The sequence below is a fragment of the Drosophila hydei genome, unplaced genomic scaffold, assembly GCF_003285905.1.
Source record: "Drosophila hydei strain 15085-1641.00,03,60 unplaced genomic scaffold, DhydRS2 tig00008121-arrow-pilon, whole genome shotgun sequence".
Lineage (NCBI taxonomy): Eukaryota > Metazoa > Arthropoda > Insecta > Diptera > Drosophilidae > Drosophila > Drosophila hydei.
The window spans coordinates 1,125,391-1,143,029 of record NW_022045832.1 but is presented as its reverse complement, the minus strand read 5'-3'; the positions used below and the strand labels follow the sequence as shown (position 1 = coordinate 1,143,029).

Genomic DNA, 17,639 nt, shown 5'->3' with positions numbered 1-17,639 from the left:
ATACACATCAACAAGAATGAATAAAGTGATCTTTTTTCATTGCTATTGAAAACTTCAAGCAAAACATTGAAAAAATATACGTGGTTAACTTTAATGCTTACATCTTGGAGACTAAATTTGTTTAATCAGTTACAAGCGTGTCTACTTGGAGCTATTTGTTTAAGCTTAGTTACAGTAACCAAATCGAAATCGAGCGTTATACAGGATTGTTTACGACGATGTTGATATTTCGAAAGTTTAAAAATTGAATACATAAATATTGATCTAACGGAGATAACAATAAAAAATATATAAAAATAAAATTGACAAGTACAAATTGCTACACAATGTATATAAATAACACTTAACTTATAAAACTAGACGTACGGGTGAGCTATTCTCTAATCATCCAACGCAAAGTTGGATAACTGCAGATGCTGCATATTATTGCGTGCCTCAAAATATCCGGTATCAGTTGGATTGTCCGGCGTGGGCACAAACGGTGGCTCCATATTCCCAATGTTCTCCCAATCGATGCCAACAAAAAGGCGCATCTGCTGCACCTCCCTGGCAGCTGGGCGCTCCGAGGGCTCCATGGTCAACATTAGCTCCACAGCCTCCATTGCATCAGCAGATAAAGCCTCATCACCTTCAGGCCATTCAATGTCTGCAGAGGATTAACAACTATAATAGAGCCTGGAGCGAATCTAGTATTACTTACTCTTATTAAGAATGTTGTCAAAAACTTTCTGAGGCGTTTCATCGTTGAAGGGCGGTATGCCAGTCATAAATTCGTAAAAGCACACACCTAGTGCCCACCAGTCGACAGCCGGTCCATGACCCTGTTTCAGCAGCAGCTCTGGCGCCAAATAGTCCGGTGTGCCAAGAATGCGTTCGTTCGAGATGCGCACCCCACGTCGCACAGATTTTGGCGTACGAAATGGTGTGTTTACGTTTATATTGTTTTTTGGCGTCTTGGGCACAGTCACGCCGCCATGATTAATAGGCGACATTGTTGGATCGTCGGCCAATTTTATATGATACTGAACACTCGATAGCTTTTCCACGGCCATGTGCTCCAGTTTTTTATTTTCAATGGACAAGGGCAGGGCGAAACGTGTAGCCTTCAACTTCCCCAGCAGGCCACCATCACGACGTGGCAGCTTTTGTGAGGAGACAGGCGTCGAGAAGACTACATTGGCCACGTTAGCCTCAGACCCCAGGAGATGCTGCATGGGCAACTCGTCATCCGATAGAGAACGCACTTTCAATACTCCACGTATTGGTGAGGATCGTGCCTTCCGCTTCTTGGGTGTGCTGCTACCAATGTTAAGTATCTCGATTTCTTGGGTTAAGCCAGTACTTGTACTCGCACTCCCAGATGCATCCACATCCATGCATGAATTGTTTTCCGAGCGATTGACCAGATTAATTTTACGTTTCATGCCGCGCAGAAATTCAGGTCGCTTGAAATGTTTAGACAGATTACGGAATGGCGAATTCATGCGTATGCCACTTAGCTCGTTGGCATTATTTGTCATGTTGTAACTGAAATTGAGAACAAGTTAGTAGCGCTCATTTGATTGCTATACCAAATAATATTTACCTGCGTGAGTAATCGGAACAGCTGTACTCTTCCTTCGACTGACTCAGATTATCAGTGTTCTTTTCTATAGAGGATGCGGTGCTCTCGCAATTTAAATTTATATGACAGCTAGAGTTATCGTCACCCTTTCGACTAGATACGCCAGAATCCTCTTGAAGCTTCGAATTGCGGTTGCGCTGCTCGAATTTCGGAACAGATAAGTTAAGAGTTATATGAGCAATATACTAAGTCATTTATAGCATCACCAATGTATACAAATAAGTTTAATGGGAAATCTTTTGTATCTGATTAATGCTCAGATCAGATTTAATGACACACAAATTAATCCATACCAAAAACCAAATGCATATATCATAAAACATTAACAGCCTCTTCTGTATCTCTTTAACCTTTTCTACTGATGCCCTTATGATATTATTTCTTAATTCATACCATATACCATCTGGAAACTACAACCACAACTAAGACTTTAACATACATAAATTGAGACAGGGAAGGACAAAACGCGACACTTAGACACAGGATACAACGCACCTCATCGAGTGAACGCCTGCGTACCATAGAAAATTCAAACGAGGATCCGTTCATATTTTCCAACTTGGCAACGTCTTTATCATCGCCGCTAGCAACAATGTTGACCTTGTCCTGTTCGGCCAATATGCAGCCCTTTTGAGTGAATGAAGCATATGCATATTTAAAAGGTGCACTAGAAACGCCTAGTGTCAGACACTCACCTGGCAGTTGGCACGATCACGGCCACTGTTACTACCATCGTTAGCAATGCTATCTAAGACGAATTCTACACGTCGTTTTGTGTTTGCCGGAGCCCCGCCCGCGGCTGTTGCCTCCAGAGGCGGCGAGCTTTTACTAATCTCCGCCGATGTGCAGGTATGGTAGGAAGACGAGCTGCTATCCAAAAACTGTTAACCAAATAATATTAGTCAATGTCTTGCCACAAATATTCGTTGCTTACGTTATTGTTTGTGGTGCAGGTGTGCAAAACTGAAACGTTCACCTCTTCGGCCGAAAAAAATGGCGAAACTCCAGAGATTTTGCTATCACTCGTCTTCTCCGCATCATTTAGCGACGTGTCCGCCTCACTATCTGAGGACTCCATAATGTGGCTATGCTTGTTAATGGCTTGCATAAGATGTGAGGTGCCCGTACCGGTGACAGCCGCAGGGACACCACTTATGGCACCGTAATCCTGCAACTTCTTCTCGGAGCCAAAGGATAAATGCGACGTGAGCGACAGTAGCTGGCCCGGCGTACGTGCATTAAGATTGGGAGAACAATTGATGAGATCGGATATCTCCAGATCGCGACGCAATTCAATTTTGCTCAAACCGAAATCCGTCAATTTCACATGCCCACTAGACGAGAGCAGCATGTTATCCGGCTTGATGTCGCGGTGGACGATGCCGTGTTGGTGCAGGTACTGCAGGGCCATGGCCATCTCGGCCACGTAAAAGCGAGCTGTCGGCTCATCGAAGTACCCATACATGGCTAGCAACGATTTAAGATCACCGCCGACCATATACTCCATGACCAGATAGACGGAAGACACCGATTGCAGCGAATAGAAAAGATTTACACAGAATGGTGAGCGCGACAATGCCAAAGCGTTGCGTTCGGTTATCACCTGGGAAACCATATTTTTGTTGATCATCTCTGACTTGCGCATCACTTTAATGGCAAACAGTTTGTTTGGGTCGTTGTGTTTATAGCCCAGGAATACTTTGCCAAAGGCACCTCGGCTAATAGGCTTGATGATGACGAAGTCCTTAATTGTGGGCAGCTGCAATGATAAAATACATTAACAATGGAGTACACAAAATTGATGTATTCATATGTGTGTGTAGCAAGTAACGGGACCCGTGTTCTATGTATTAATACAATACGTGAGTCTATATTATAACTGCACATTTTAATTTACCTTTGCATTATACGAGTGATTTTCTGGTTTTGTTGTTAATATATTTATTTTATCCAATAACTCCTCATTCTCGATTAGCAAGCTTATTTTCTTTGGTGTTTTGTAGTCAATATGTAACTCGTTTTGCGAAGTCGCCAAATCAGTGTGTTCCATGTTATCCTCCAATTCTTGATTTTCAGTTTTATTTGCTTCGCTGGATTCTTTTCTCGCGCGTAAAGTATTTTTGACCGCAATTGTTAATACTGCATTCTTACATGCATGTTAACGTAATGTATTCTTTAAAAATAAATTGCAAAACATTAATTGATTCTAGAAAATTTTTCAAGCAACAATTTAAACAGCGCGTCGATATGTTTTACTAATCCCAGTGTTAGAAACTTATTTATATACAGGGCTGTCCCTGTCCATAAACGAGTTGACAGCCCTAATAATGCACGTTGTTATTCGAATAAAAATGTGGTCAATTTAGGTCTAAAAGTCACTTTGGGAAAATTGTTACGCTTTTATTATTTTCAAATGTGAAACAAATCTACTATCGACAAATTGTCCCATATTTCACATTTTTATTATTGAGCTTATAAATAAAGAATTTGCAGAGGATAATAAATGAACTACGATAACAAGTCTTTCCGAAACTTATCGATTAATCAATGAATACTTCGATCAGTTACGTTGCAGTTGCCGCGTATTTCAAAATGTTTCCGAATTCGAACGTATTCAAAAGTGAATGGCGGGTTTTCAAAGATACAAATTATTGAACATATATGGATAATAGCCCCACAATCACGTATTTTAATCAATCACATATTTATATTAATGTAAAAAAATTCTTAATCTTTGCTTAAAATTAAGCAAATTTAAGTTGCTCTTAGTAATTGCATAAATTAGTGAAACAAGCTTTTATTTAAAATGATTTTTATTGTTAAAAAAACATCGAATTTTTCTTACATATTGTGTTTTATTATTTACTAATACAAATTGTGGTGACAAATAAAATGTTGAATTGAATACACAAATCTTATAAAACTTGTACATCTTAAACTACATATATCTTATGTATGTTAAATGATTATGTTGTCTGTATTGTTATTGTTTTTTGTACCTAATGTCCTAAGGGTACTTGAAATGATTTAGTTGGTGAAATAAAAGATTTGTCGGTACATAACTGACTTATAGGCTATCATATCGGGAGCTGGAAGGCAGCTATGTAGCAAGAAATCATTAGATGGGCTGCCCATGTGCATAGCGCATGGCTAACAACTCTCATAAGCTGTATCCAGCGCTTAGACATGGCTTTGGTTTAACCCAATTTTAATGCTCTCTTAAAATGTAATTTTCGCAAAAGACCACAAATTACCAAAGAGGTCAACTGAACATTTAAACAATGAAAGACATTTATCTTAAATGGCTAAAGCTACTATAGATGAAGTCGGAAGGTATCGGAATTGCTCACATAATGGCGCAGCGTGAAGTGTTGGAGCCCTCGCTCTCAACGGGAACGGCCCCATCAGTATCGGGCAGCTTGGCCACAGCATCCTCACCTTGATCCTCAGCCTTCTGCTCACCCTGTACTATATCCTTCTCACCTTCTACGCCACTCTTCTTGGGCGTTTCCAGTCCAGCTTCATGGGCCACACTAGCTTCATTGCTGGCCGAAGATTTATTAAGCTGCTGTTGCTCCTCCTCATGGCTAATAATCCCCGATACATTCTGCACTTCTGTGCCCTCATCATCACCAGTTGGTGGTGTCTGCTCGTGACGCTGGCGCGATGACGGCGTGCTAATTGACGTTTTCGAGAATCGCGATCGCAGCATGGTGAATGGTGATGCCAAGTTTAGGCTAAAAAGATCGAAGCGTGCACGTTTTGGCGGTGACATTTCGACATCCTGGGCGAGATCGTTTGCCGACTGGCTGCTGGATAGCGGCGGAGGTGTGCGCTCACGTTTACGTCCGCGTCCAAAGAACGAGAATGAGAATGAAGAACTATTGGGTATCTCAGAGCCCACGGTGGCATTCATGCTCGTGTTTGTGCAGCTGGAGGTATCCAGGTCAGTATTAACGCATCTATAGCTACCCAGTTTGCCAGGCGTTAGAGTTTCTGCTGGGCGTATGCTCCGGCGACCGCTAATCTGCGCAAAATTACGTGCAGGTGTAATTGCTGGGGAGCTAGATGGCTGCGCGGCCAATTCCACTTCGGTAGTCTGCTTGCTGCTACTACGTAAACCAAAGAGATTGCGCCCGGGCGTAGACGTGGCAGTTGGCTGCGTACTAGTCACGACTCGAATGGGCGAAGCTTCCACTGTTAGCGCCTCCATTTGGACGTCTTCCGCCTCTTCCGTTTTTTCGTTAGCTTTCACAGTCTGCTTCTTCGAAACTGGAGACTCACTCTCCTGTGGCTTTACGGGCGACTTCTCTATGACGGCTGAAGACCCGGCCAACCTGCGCGATGACTTACGTTCCGCAGTCGGCGTGTTGAACACTTCAGTGATTACACAATCGTCATCCACATCTTTGATTGCGTTATCACCAACTTCAACAGTTTTAGGTTCTGCACTTGGCGATGCTGCCATTGGTTTTGTATCTTTTTTGATTTCCTTAGCGTCATCAATAACTTCCGCTTGGACCGGGTCCTTTTTCTCAGACAGTTTTTCCTTAGTTTTTTGTTGTTCCTTAGCAGTGGCACTTGAGCTGCCGTTTTGTGACGTCTTTTGATTGCCATTTGTAGATTTGATAGTGCCATTTTGACTTTTCTTTTCATCATTTTTTGAGGCAGAGGAAGAGGAAGCTGTTGAAGCAGTGGAGGAAGTGCTGCTCGATCGCTGGGGAATACCACTTGATTTCTTGATAGCTACAAATGGTCCTGACGCAAAGTTCAATTCGTTTTTCTTGATCGCATTGTTATTCTGTGGACTGTTAGAGCGTCCATTGCTGGCGGCTGATTGGTGAACGCGGGAAACTGTGGAGGCGCTACCGGCTGCTCCGGTCAAAGACATCGGCATCCGCCTTCCAGTAGCAGTGGCACCGCCGCCACCTCCACCTCCATTATTATTCGATTGTGCCATTTTGCTAAGCATTAGATTGTCTTCTACTATGTACTTATTCGTGTCGCACGATAATTAATTCTGAAAGACGCAAAAAATATAATAATTATAAGTTTTAAAAATCATGAAATTTCCACTTAATTTGAACAACTTGTTCCACAAAAACATATTGATATTTATTTTATAATCCAAATACAGCCTCAAATTACGTTGGAATTCTTTATTCCTGCATTTCATTTCGATTAGCAGTTCAAGTTGAAAGTCGAAGACGAAAGGCATCTAAACACGCCTCATCGTTTAGAAAAGAGCAAAACGCTGCGGCTTGTTTACATCGCACCCAACAATGCTGTTTAACATTCCTCGCCCGAACCGGCTCTGTGCCGCCTTATACCCCACTTACCACAGTTACGGAAATCGAGTTCTTTTTGTTTTTGCTTTGCAGTTTTCTATCACAGATGCAGCTTCGTGCTTCTCAACAGATATTTATTTTAACTTTTAGACGCTTAGCGTTTTTATTATATTTTTTGCACACGTATTGACAGTTTCAAGTTAACAATTTAGAATGCGTGGCAAAAAATGCTGCACAGTGTTTAAGTAGGCGCAGAGTGTAGGTTGCAGGTAAACAGGGATTCGCTGAAAGCAGCATCTGGGAGCAAGAGCATGGCTACCTGAAGATCAGCAGCTGCTAAATAAATCGTTTTATGACAACATCTGTACGGCTATGTTGTAAATAGATATTAGGAATTGCCAAGTGCCTGGCGAAACATTATATTATATATTGAGATCGTTATGGTTGAGTAACCGTTATAAGGGGCTGTCTTAGGGATGGTGTCCAAACAAGACACATCGTTCCACATTACTAGTTCTTACTCCCACACTTGTTCTTTGCTGGCTTCCGGTAAATATGCAGTTAAAAGCAAGCGTACAGTGTGCAATCGGTATAGTGAACTAATTAAACTGATTAGGTACTGTTCGAACATTATAGGTGTACTGTTTATTATCTTAACATTGTTCGCAAATAAACAAAATCTGTATTTTATTATACATTAATAGTATACCTTCACATAAGTACTTTTAATTAAGTTTAACTCAGCGAATGCATACTGTAATTGTGCACGAGTAACATGCAAGTGCTTTTATTGTAAATAAGCACAACAAATACCGGTCTGTGGCATGAAAAAACACTAAAGTGGAAAAAGAATGCGCAAAATACCAAACAGAAAATGTCCCATGTGATGGGTATTTCACAGTTTTTCAATGCCCCTAGGTAAAAAGCAAAAGATACAAACAAGTTTAATATGGGCAAAAAAGAAGAAAGAGTCAGGGATAGTTGTCTGGCGAATGCACTAAACATCAAGTATGTTGCAGTTTTCTTTTAGAAAGTGCAGGAGGCAACATCGCGAAAAATAAATGAACAGAGAAACAGAAAAAAGCACACACACACACACACACACACACACGATGCAGCAGCAAAATGCAAAACTCAGACGGCAATCAAAACACAAACACATGCACTGAAATGACAAACGCATATATCTACATGTACATGCATACTTATGTATGCACTTATGCGGCAAGCCCTCGCGCCATCATCATGTAGTTTTTTTGTTTTTGCTTCAGTGTTGCAGGGTTTAATAAACCCAACTAAATAAACAAGCAACATGCATAGCAAAATATTCATTAAAGAGAGCATAAACATAATTGAAAGTGTGTATGGGTAAATGTACGTTTAAATATACATTTCAATTCCATTTTTAACCTAATGTATATGTTTACGTTCATTGAACAATGTATGTTTTAAGAAATGTTTTATGTTTATATATTTTAACCGCTGGAGTATTAAGTATCAAATTTGCAGTAACAAAGGCACACATACTAATATACATACACAATAAAAAGGCGGGTTACAGTGCGTCACAAAATATTAGCCTCTTCTTGCTTAAGCTCAATTAAAAGAGGGGTGAACCATTTAAACGATCATTTAAATACAAAATTTCATTATATGTAAAGATAAAACTCGAATTTGAGCCTGATATTTCTTCAGTATCGGTATTACATTAACTAAACCGGCCCTAGGTTAATGTTTTGCCACCACTGTACCATACAGGCTCAATTGAAGGGGTTTGTTTTAAAAATGGCGGAAGCTGCAGTGATAAAAAATAATACATACATACATATCTATGCATATGTATGGTGCATTTCCACAGGGGGTATTTATCTACATATATTAATAACAAATATATGCATTTGTCGCAATTTTATTTTACTCGTTTGTTTATTCCACAACACTCGGCGATTTTTATTGTACTATTGAAGCCCGGCAACTGAGCAATTGTGTCTACTCCATACTCGAATCCTACCGCAACACAAAAGAAAAATATTCCAGCTACACTTATATTTCGCAACAAAATATTCATATATTTAATCCTATGCAAAAAGAAAACAAACCTTTTGTTTTGTTTTTATATAACACGGAAAAAACTTTTCAAATACGTATGTTAAACTTTTAAATTTATAGACAAGAGCGTTCGCGGATCCAAAAGTGATGCCGACGCTGGTGAAAAAATTAAAAAACTAACGCGCGTCGACTAGTAGTGTGACCGGACTTTAAAAATAAACAAAATAGACTGATTTCCCAGCTAAAATACTAAATGTAGGTTGGTTTAGTTTCACCAGTTCTTTTATTGCTATGATTAAATACTTTTGATATGTAATTATTTTAAGATATCTTAAACAAATTTGACAGATGTGTTTAAATAAATTTTTTTAGTAATTATTTCATAATAGATATAATATTGTAAAGATTTTTCCACATTATCGACATATATTTTAAATACTAGACTTTGAGATCTATTCGATTAATATTTTTCGAAAAATTTTATTGTATCGAAAACTACTAACTACTGGTTTATTATTTTATTGTTTTATCTGGCGGTATTCATTTTAAAGTCTCTCATTTCGCTGAAGTGTAAGTAACATAATTTGAGGGTGACGAATTGGAAGCAATAAAGATCCATCACCGCGTCAAGAGGAGCTCACAAAAGCATTTGCAGTTAGTCATTTCAAAAGAGAGAATAGAATGAATATTGCGCAATAAAACTTCAATTCAAAAACAAAATATTCTTAAAAATAATCGTTATCGCGTTGCATTCGTACTCATTTGATACTGTTATACAAAAATCTGTTAAATAACTGCGACATTTAAATCTAAAAATGTATGCAATTCCTACTGTTTTAAAAAATTTTTTTTGATGTGTCAAACATATTTTGATCTATTTTTAAGATTTTTTTCTGTTTTATATATTTTTTTGTTTCTTTATTTTACATTTACATACATAATTCACACATCGAAATTATGAATATTTTTTCGCATTTACAATCGCTTACTAACTAAATTTGTTTATGCATTTATTTTCGGCCTGTTGATGTTTTAATTTGAATTTTTTTGCATTCACTGTTGACACAAGAGCCAATGCTTTGAATTGCAAGTTTTCACAACAATTATATTTTGCTTTGTCACGATCGATTGTTTTTTGCTTTTTATTTTATTCAATTGCTGATGTTTAAACTTTATTTTTTGTTTTCTTTTTGCTTTGTTTTGTTGTATGTTTTGTTTCCGCTTCTTGTATACGCCTATATCTGACTTAAATTACAAATCATTAAATTATTTTAACATGTACTTAGATTGGATTAGATTGTTACAGCTACCCGCCCGTCGCCCAGAGCTTCAGAGCGCTGCCGCTGACGCTGCGCGCGATTCAACTTTTAGTTCGACGCTTTGCTTCGACCAACTGCACGCACGGCACGCACGGTACGCACACACAAACATCTGCAGAGCATACGGCGAATGATGACACAAATTGCAATGCTAATGCATTGCAATTCAAACTGAACTGAACACAACACAATGTAGAAACGATAGGAATTGAAACATTAGGGTAAATTTCAAGCGTCTTCTCGCTAACAGATCTTAATTCCTGCTCTTTGTTGTGATGCTGTTGCTTGTGTCGTTTTTGTTGTTGTTGTTGTCATCAGTGCTAATAGTTTCAGACTCGAACACGATTTTGGTCTGTTGTTGTAAATAATGTGGACGTTGATGCGGATGCGGTCGCTGCAGGCTGCCTGAATATTGCAGACGGCGTCGAAGCAGGCGTCATGTCTCTGCTCATTGGGTTTGATATTGTGGCATCGCAGCGCTATACATCATTTGTGGGGCAAGCGAACCGTTCGCGGCAGCAGCTGCACTAGCGGCGGCAGTTACGCCTGGCACCACGGTGGCACCAGGCACGCCCCATGCCATATTTGGCGGCATCACACGGTACCCGGCAGCTGGAAAGGACAAAACACCAATATATTACAATTCATATACAAATTACGATTGCTTCTGCAGATATATACTAATGCCAAATTGAATATAAATCGTTATCCAATTGGTTTTGATACTTACGTACAGCTCCGGCCTGTTGAGCACTGGTAGTGTAGGCATACGGATAATAACCCTGCTGCATGTACTGCGCTTGCATCTGGGCCGGATAGCTCTGCTATAAGATAAAAATGTATTAGTTAAGATAAGTTATTCACTTTTAGTATGCGTTGCCATTGTCACTCACCGCCGGTGGGTACCAGTAGCCCATTTGTTGGTATGCTGCCGCATAGGGATACTGCGCCTGCGCCGCCGCCGCAGCAGCTGCTATCTGTTGGGGCGTCATCATTTGACCAGGTAACGCTGTCCCAGTGGCTGCGGCAATCTGTTGCTGTGTCATCATTTGGCCTTGCATGCCAGCAGCACCCGCAGCAGCAGCCGCATTGGCTGCCGCAACAGCGGCCACATTGGCAGAAGCAGCCGCCGCAACGGCTGCATTAACATTGTTGGCCGAGTTATCGCCACCATTTTCCTTGCCCCAGAAGCACTTGACGTGATTGCCGTGCACTTCGCTGTTGTGTGTATGCTCTATGGCGCGTGCCGCCGCCTCTTTTGTAACGAATTTGATGAACGCAAATCCCTTGTCTTTGAAAACACGAACATCCTGTATGGGACCAAATTGCATAAAGTGCTTATGCATCAGCTCATCGCTGATAACATTTGGCGGAAAACCGCCACAGTAAACGGTGGTGTTTGTGGGACTTGATTGATTGTACACCTCCTCGAAGGTATGTCGTTGGTTGTTCTTAATGCCATTGCCAGCGCCTCCGCCGCCACCCATGCCACCCATACCGCCACCTTGGCCACCCGACTTGGACGACTCCCGTGGAGGCGGCAATTTGCGCGTTGACCAATTCGTGCGTATAGAACGTGAACCAATCCATTGGCCATTCATTGCCTGAATTGCATTCTCAGCTTCAGCCTTCTTTACAAACGATACGAAGGCATATCCCTTGGATTTCATGGTCTGTGGATCGCGCACAATGCGACAGTTTGATATCTCGCCAAATGGCGCGAACGCCTCGCGCAGCGTCTCTGTTTCAATCTCTGGACTAAGATCACCAACAAATATATGATGGTGAGAACTGATGTCTGTCTTGGGCGTGTTGCCCGGACTAGTGGCCCAGTTGACCTATAAGTAAGCAATATAGATGTCAGTATATACAGGTGTATGCTTACATTGTATGTTATAAAATGCAAACGAACCTTGATCTCTTTGTCTAGAAAAACACGTTTGTTCATGGCCGTCAGGGCGGTGCTGGCCGCCTGATAATTGGAATATTCGATGAAGGCATACGGATCATTGCCTGGTTCCCTTATGATTTTACAGCTTTTAACTGGTCCCATTTTGCCAAAGAGCGCAATAAGCAGATCCTCCGAAACCGAACCATCCAGATTGCCAACGTACAACGTTTTAGGTTGTGACTCGTCCATGTTAACCAGATGTTAGCTAGCTACTGATGTATCTATTTAACTGGATCTCTATCTATTTATGTGCTTCTACTGCTGCTTCTGCTGCTAGTGTCCACTGTATGTTGTATTAACTATTCTACAACTAATGTCCACATCAATACAAAAACACTTATCAGGAAAACTAGATGCCTGCGATTTTTTACTATTTTATTTTGTTATAAAAATGCAATGCACAATTCACAATCATATACAAAATGTATATTAAATTATATATATATATATATAAATATATATATATATATATATTTTTCGATTCGAACAACTTTAGTTAATGACTAACAACGAAAACTGTTTTAATTTCTATTATTCTTTTTTATGTTCTCTATTTGTTGAAAACAATTTTGAATACTTCAAATTTCTGACTATACAGCTATTCTCCTTGTTTTTGTTTGTTTATATATCCGTGTATATAGATCTAGATATATGTTAATAGTAAATCTTTTTGCTTAACGCTGAGGTTCGTCGTTTATTGCTTTCGCTGTTGTTGTTTCTGCTGTTGTTGTTGTCAATAAATTTCTTTAATATATATTCTAACTATGCTCTAATGGAGTGATTTGGAATATATCGATGTGCTTGCTCTTTAACTTGTTTGACTCCAGTTGTAGTTGTTCTAGTTGTCTGATGGAACATACTCTTTGAGAGTTGTACACTAACTCAAGCTAAATTCAAATTTTAGATTTCTTTTAGTATTGCTCTATACAAATAGTTGTAGAAAAAATGTATATTTTTTCAGTACTGTGGTTGATAGATTGAGTTTATATCAACACCGACTTTCTGCTCATTTCTGGTACAAAAATTTGTGTATGTATGAATGTATTATATAAACGCTGCCTTCAGTGAAAGTTCGCCCGATTATTGGTTGGATTCGAAGTTGAAGACTGGAATCACTGCAAAAAAAGCAAAAATAAAATAGAGTTTAGTTAATTATATTAGCTAGAGCTGAGAAAAACTGAGTATGTTTTTAATATATTATGTTAAAATTGGGAATCATTAGTTCTTAAGTCCACAATCCACAATAGCACCAAGCAACACATGATCGAATTATTGCTATGGGGAATTAGGCGAGCATTTGATATGGATAATGTTGTATGAGCGCGAGTGCGAATATGAAACAAAGGCAGCGGGTAACGCAAAAGCATTGCAGACACACACACTCACACATACACCCGCACGCAAACACTCTCTCAGAAAGCAGAATGTGAAGCGAGGGCTGCAACTGTCTCAATTATTTTTAATAATATGAAAAAATAAAACGCTTTTGCATTTTTAGTACATTCAGGGAATTACGTTGTATTTGATGAATAAAAAAATACAACTTTCTCGGACATTTACAATTTTTTTTTAGGTAAAATAATTATAGAGCATTAACAAACTCACTCACACACTCACAACCGCGCGCGCATAGAAAAAGAGGGAGAACGAATGAACCAAAATCAACTAGAAGATGAATGACCGTCGATAACAAAATACACAATGGAAGAGAACATGGAGAGAAAGGAAAATTTGCAAAAACCGAAACCGGCCAACAAAAAAAAGCACACGGTTGCATTTGTTTAGTAATATTCCTTATATTATATATTATTTTCAATCGTTTTTAATTCATAAAAAATTCATTTACACGCCAATTTTAATTGAATTTAAATTTGATTTCATGAGCAAAGAAATTATGTCTCAGTCACAGTCAAAATGAAATTAAAGACAGCAAATCGGGCGGAAAGCCAAAAGGCGTCGCGTTTGTCTTTTTGTTTGCGTTTTGTGTTACTCCTCACATGAGTTGCCATTTATTTTGCTTTTGATAATTATGGCGTTGAAACCTATTACAATATAAAGTCAACTAACTGTAGATTTTATATTTCATTTCATTTCATTTTTTCCGGTCAGGCAACGCAAATTCGTAATTTCGCGATGGTTATCTAGTTATATATTATTTATACATATATGTATTTGCATGTATGTATGTAAAATGTACAAGCGCATGTATGTATGTATATGCATGTATATACATATCTTGTTCACTTTGCTGCTGCCATCTTTTATGCTAAGCGTTGTTCGATTTGCTGTTTTACCCCTCCTACCCGAAACCGATGCAGAAAGCTAGAATTATCATTAACACAACTACCACCGCTGCTGCCATCGTTGTACACTGCCCATTGTTCGTAGCTGGCATCACTTTCAGCTCAAAATTTCAGATTTCATTTCTAAAATTCACTATTTTATTGCATTCAGTGACGTGGCTGCGCTTGTAAATTTACCGCTTTTCACTTCACAAACGCTTTGTTAACATATATCATTTGGTAACAAATATCAGCCGCTACCGGTTTTTATTAAATTTTAATTTATTTCGATTTGTTATATTGGTTAAAAAGTTCTCTGAACGCGTCGCCAAATTTTTACCTTTCGTCGTCTAAAATGCGAACTAATTAAATGAGCACTTTGTGTGCGACAGTTTGTGCTGCCAACTCAGTTCAATTGCCGTGTTTCAATGGCGGCAAGTCAATAAAATGATGACAAACGATGTTTACAAGAGACTTTCTGTCTTAAAAGCTTATTAACTACTTTTTAAATAATCAGACGTGTTTTTCAATTGTAATCAAAATATTTTTGACAATTTTTAAGCAATTTTTATTAACTATTTATAGTATGGCAACTCTGTGTGGACTGATAAAGTATGCATCACCATTTTCTCTTTCTAACGCACGCTCAATGGCTGATGTAGCTTCACAAAGCAGAACAAGCAAGAAGTACAACAGTAGAAGAGAAAATTAATGAAATGGCGATTAATATTTTCGTAAACAGTAAACAGTTAACTACTGTTACTACAAATGGCATTAGCTTAAAAGAATTAAATGATATCATTGAGGAAACGACAGTGAGTAGTAACTATATTTAACAATTTTTAACAAATAATATCGAAATTTTTTATAGAATTTGCAGCCCAAAGAATATTATCTTACATGCAATGGCAAACGTTTAAATGAAGATATAGAATTTCAACATGAGATCGGCAGCATTCATTGCATTCTCCGTCATGTTGGTGGCAAGGGAGGCTTCGGGTCTATGCTGCGAGCTATTGGCGCGCAAATCGAGAAGACCACAAACCGTGAGGCATGTCGTGATTTGAGTGGACGTCGATTACGTGACATTAACGAAGAGAAACGAGTCCGGGCATGGCTGGAAAAGAAAGGCGAGCGTGAACGTGAAGCTGAGGAACGTAAGAAACGCAAAATTGAGAAACTGCTAGCAGTGCCCAAGCATGAGTTTAAAGACGATCAGTATGAAGAGGCCAGAGCCAAATTAACCGAAAAGGTGAATGATGCCTTCGAGGAAGGACTGAAACAGGCTAAGGATGCCAAGACGACCTCTGAAGTGAACACTGATACAACCAAAGTTGTCTCAAGCTCATCCAATATTAGTGCAACAATTGGTACTAAACGGAAAGGCGACACACGCACAAATGCAAAGGTTATAAAGAAGAAAAAAGGCGCACTCTGGATTGACGACAATATATCTGGCAGTGATTCAGATACTGACGACAGCGAAATTGAAGCTGATACAAAGAAATCAATTAAATGTTAGAGTTTATTTGTATGTTAAACACTAATTATTATACATAATTAAAATAATGACAATCGGCAATTTTATTGTGAGACGAACTGGGATGAAACCCAGGCCAGGCCCCATTTTAGATTCGTTAGCATGAACTTTAAAGCTTTCGTCCATTGTTCCTCAGAATTGAATTGTATTCTGTAATTTTTAAGATAGTCTGTAATGTTGTAAGTTGTAAATGCATTTTAGTTGCTTACTTGATGGAGTATGAATTACCAGTGGAAGAATCAATTATTTTCCCTTTTTCCATTTTATACGGTAAAAGAAATTCGGTGTCGCGCTTCTCCACCTCCTTCTGGAACTGTGTCAAACAGTCTAGAAACGCCACCATTGCAGCATCAAATTTTGTGTCCCAAAAAAATTTAAAACCTCCGCTGCCATACAGAGGCAACTCACGATTGTCGCCCAGCACCTCCACGTAGGAATGATTGCCAAATGGAACAACACGGTAACGTTCAAAGGTCAGTCCGATTTTACGCGATAAAGCTGACAGCAACAATACTGTCTGTCCCCATGCTGCGTTTATCTCTGACCAGTCCACTGAGACGGATGGTAGTCGTCCCAGTCGAAAGTTGTTTATTGTACCAAAGTGACCGGCATGCCAGATATGAAATGTTATATTAAATATATTTGTGTCTCGTAGTTTGTCAAGCTGTTGCTTGGAGTAGGCTATCTGACACTCTAGGCTGCGCTTGTCGTCTTCCGTTAGCATCAGCTCTCGACGGTGCTTGGTGTATTCACGCCAGTAGCTTTCCTCCTGTTCATGCAGTTTTTCTTTTACCAACTCCTCTTGCTCTATTGCATCATTCAAGATTTTTTCCTCGGCCTTTAGGTTTGCCAACTCCTTTAGTAGTTCTTGCTCACTATCCTTTAATTGCTGTAATTCCTTATCCAGGGCATCCACATTTGGAATTTCCTGCTGCTGTTCCAGTTCGTTGAGGTAAGTTTTGTACACATGCCATTCTTCTTCAGCTATTCGGAGCTCTCGGTCCATTATCTCCAGCATTGAGTCGGCACACTCTTCGCACAAAGGATGGTCAATCTCAGAATTCGAGGACAAGCAATCGAATAGCTCTGCTTTAAGCTTAAATGCAGAGCTCAATTTCTTGTTATCACGACCATCAGACACCATCGTAAACCCAGTACCATTGATGGAGTCCGTTAGCCTGAACGGAGGCACAAAGTGGTCAAAGCTATTGGCATCCTGTGGTTCGATAGTATTCACATTGCCACCATAGATAGGTACTGAAATAAAACCATTTAAGGTACATATACCAACCAATATTTATTTTAGTGTATAGTTTTGTCTTACATGAGAGTTCAGCCATAGCATGTACGCTTATTTTCTCTAGATGCTCGTCCAGAACTATGGGCTGCAGGCACCGTTGGCAGGCGAACGAAACTGGCTGCTTTTCCGCGTCAGTCATGATTCCGCCTTTGCATATGTTCTTTAATCAATGCATAAAAGTCAATCCTTTTTTGCATATAAATACTTAAAACACAAATAATCAATCAGCTGTTCGTTGCGCTGATTGCAGAGTTGCCACCGTTGCGAATAAAGCTGCGGCGCAGTT

At 39.4% G+C, this 17,639-nt stretch overlaps 5 protein-coding genes and 1 long non-coding RNA gene across 10 annotated transcripts; 1 reads left to right on the top strand and 5 right to left on the bottom strand.

Moving 5' to 3' along the window:
- Window positions 1–66: 66 nt before the first annotated feature.
- On the bottom strand, window positions 67–3,926 carry LOC111604251 (serine/threonine-protein kinase greatwall). Of its 2 annotated transcripts, XM_023322237.2 has the most exons (7): window positions 3,522–3,926; window positions 2,559–3,383; window positions 2,320–2,505; window positions 2,120–2,251; window positions 1,586–1,761; window positions 701–1,527; window positions 67–646 (listed from the first exon to the last, which is right to left on the bottom strand). In XM_023322237.2, exons 1-7 carry the CDS (start codon window positions 3,672–3,674, stop codon window positions 381–383), a joined length of 2,565 nt encoding a protein of 854 aa, XP_023178005.2. In that variant the 5' UTR covers window positions 3,675–3,926; the 3' UTR covers window positions 67–380. The 2 variants fall into 2 exon arrangements, with proteins under 2 accessions (XP_023178005.2, XP_023178006.2); XM_023322238.2 differs by lacking the exon at window positions 2,120–2,251.
- Window positions 3,927–4,479: 553 nt separating this feature from the next.
- Window positions 4,480–9,150, bottom strand: LOC111604207 (pneumococcal serine-rich repeat protein). 2 transcript variants are annotated; one of them, XM_023322168.2, is made up of 2 exons: window positions 9,012–9,150; window positions 4,480–6,644 (listed from the first exon to the last, which is right to left on the bottom strand). In XM_023322168.2, the coding sequence occupies exon 2, from the start codon at window positions 6,594–6,596 to the stop codon at window positions 4,971–4,973; it is 1,626 nt and encodes a 541-aa protein (XP_023177936.2). In that variant the 5' UTR covers window positions 6,597–6,644; window positions 9,012–9,150; the 3' UTR covers window positions 4,480–4,970. The 2 variants fall into 2 exon arrangements, with proteins under 2 accessions (XP_023177936.2, XP_030080784.1); XM_030224924.1 differs by lacking the exon at window positions 9,012–9,150 and adding an exon at window positions 6,964–7,047.
- A 1,033-nt stretch (window positions 9,151–10,183) lies between these two features.
- On the bottom strand, window positions 10,184–12,633 carry LOC111604200 (nucleolysin TIAR). 2 transcript variants are annotated; one of them, XM_023322156.2, is made up of 4 exons: window positions 12,193–12,633; window positions 11,174–12,118; window positions 11,011–11,104; window positions 10,184–10,892 (listed from the first exon to the last, which is right to left on the bottom strand). In XM_023322156.2, the coding sequence occupies exons 1-4, from the start codon at window positions 12,418–12,420 to the stop codon at window positions 10,729–10,731; spliced, it is 1,431 nt and encodes a 476-aa protein (XP_023177924.1). In that variant the 5' UTR covers window positions 12,421–12,633; the 3' UTR covers window positions 10,184–10,728. The 2 variants fall into 2 exon arrangements, with proteins under 2 accessions (XP_023177924.1, XP_023177925.1); XM_023322157.2 differs by having other exon boundaries at window positions 11,011–11,101.
- A 322-nt stretch (window positions 12,634–12,955) lies between these two features.
- Window positions 12,956–14,978, bottom strand: LOC111604199. Of its 2 annotated transcripts, none has more exons than XR_002751733.2 (2): window positions 14,854–14,978; window positions 12,956–13,346 (listed from the first exon to the last, which is right to left on the bottom strand). It is a non-coding gene; the product is annotated as an uncharacterized LOC111604199 (long non-coding RNA). The 2 variants fall into 2 exon arrangements; XR_002751734.1 differs by lacking the exon at window positions 14,854–14,978 and adding an exon at window positions 14,712–14,847.
- Window positions 14,979–15,098: 120 nt separating this feature from the next.
- Window positions 15,099–16,060, top strand: LOC111604197 (replication stress response regulator SDE2). Its single transcript, XM_023322153.2, has 2 exons — window positions 15,099–15,328; window positions 15,385–16,060. The coding sequence occupies exons 1-2, from the start codon at window positions 15,230–15,232 to the stop codon at window positions 16,033–16,035; spliced, it is 750 nt and encodes a 249-aa protein (XP_023177921.1). The 5' UTR covers window positions 15,099–15,229; the 3' UTR covers window positions 16,036–16,060.
- LOC111604196 (beclin-1-like protein) lies at window positions 16,032–17,630 on the bottom strand. The gene is made up of 3 exons (XM_023322152.2): window positions 17,378–17,630; window positions 16,263–17,310; window positions 16,032–16,203 (listed from the first exon to the last, which is right to left on the bottom strand). Exons 1-3 carry the CDS (start codon window positions 17,490–17,492, stop codon window positions 16,098–16,100), a joined length of 1,269 nt encoding a protein of 422 aa, XP_023177920.2. The 5' UTR covers window positions 17,493–17,630; the 3' UTR covers window positions 16,032–16,097.
- Between the last annotated feature and the right edge of the window lie 9 nt (window positions 17,631–17,639).

Bases quoted from the DNA above. Each gene is read 5' to 3' on its own strand.
- LOC111604197 (XM_023322153.2), top strand. From the start codon at position 15,230: ATGGCGATTAATATTTTCGTAAACAGTAAACAGTTAACTACTGTTACT. The intron at 15,329-15,384 runs GTGAGTAGTAAC...AATTTTTTATAG, and splicing joins ATATCATTGAGGAAACGACA to AATTTGCAGCCCAAAGAATA.
- LOC111604196 (XM_023322152.2), bottom strand. From the start codon at position 17,492: ATGACTGACGCGGAAAAGCAGCCAGTTTCGTTCGCCTGCCAACGGTGC. The intron at 17,311-17,377 runs GTAAGACAAAAC...GTTTTATTTCAG, and splicing joins TGCTATGGCTGAACTCTCAT to TACCTATCTATGGTGGCAAT. The intron at 16,204-16,262 runs GTAAGCAACTAA...TAAAAATTACAG, and splicing joins GGTAATTCATACTCCATCAA to AATACAATTCAATTCTGAGG.
- LOC111604251 (XM_023322237.2), bottom strand. From the start codon at position 3,674: ATGGAACACACTGATTTGGCGACTTCGCAAAACGAGTTACATATTGAC. The intron at 2,506-2,558 runs GTAAGCAACGAA...TTTGGTTAACAG, and splicing joins CCTGCACCACAAACAATAAC to TTTTTGGATAGCAGCTCGTC. The intron at 1,528-1,585 runs GTAAATATTATT...TCTCAATTTCAG, and splicing joins TGTTCCGATTACTCACGCAG to TTACAACATGACAAATAATG.
- LOC111604200 (XM_023322156.2), bottom strand. From the start codon at position 12,420: ATGGACGAGTCACAACCTAAAACGTTGTACGTTGGCAATCTGGATGGT. The intron at 12,119-12,192 runs GTTCGTTTGCAT...GCTTACTTATAG, and splicing joins TTCTAGACAAAGAGATCAAG to GTCAACTGGGCCACTAGTCC. The intron at 10,893-11,010 runs GTAAGTATCAAA...TGTCCTTTCCAG, and splicing joins TCAACAGGCCGGAGCTGTAC to CTGCCGGGTACCGTGTGATG.
- LOC111604207 (XM_023322168.2), bottom strand. From the start codon at position 6,596: ATGCTTAGCAAAATGGCACAATCGAATAATAATGGAGGTGGAGGTGGC.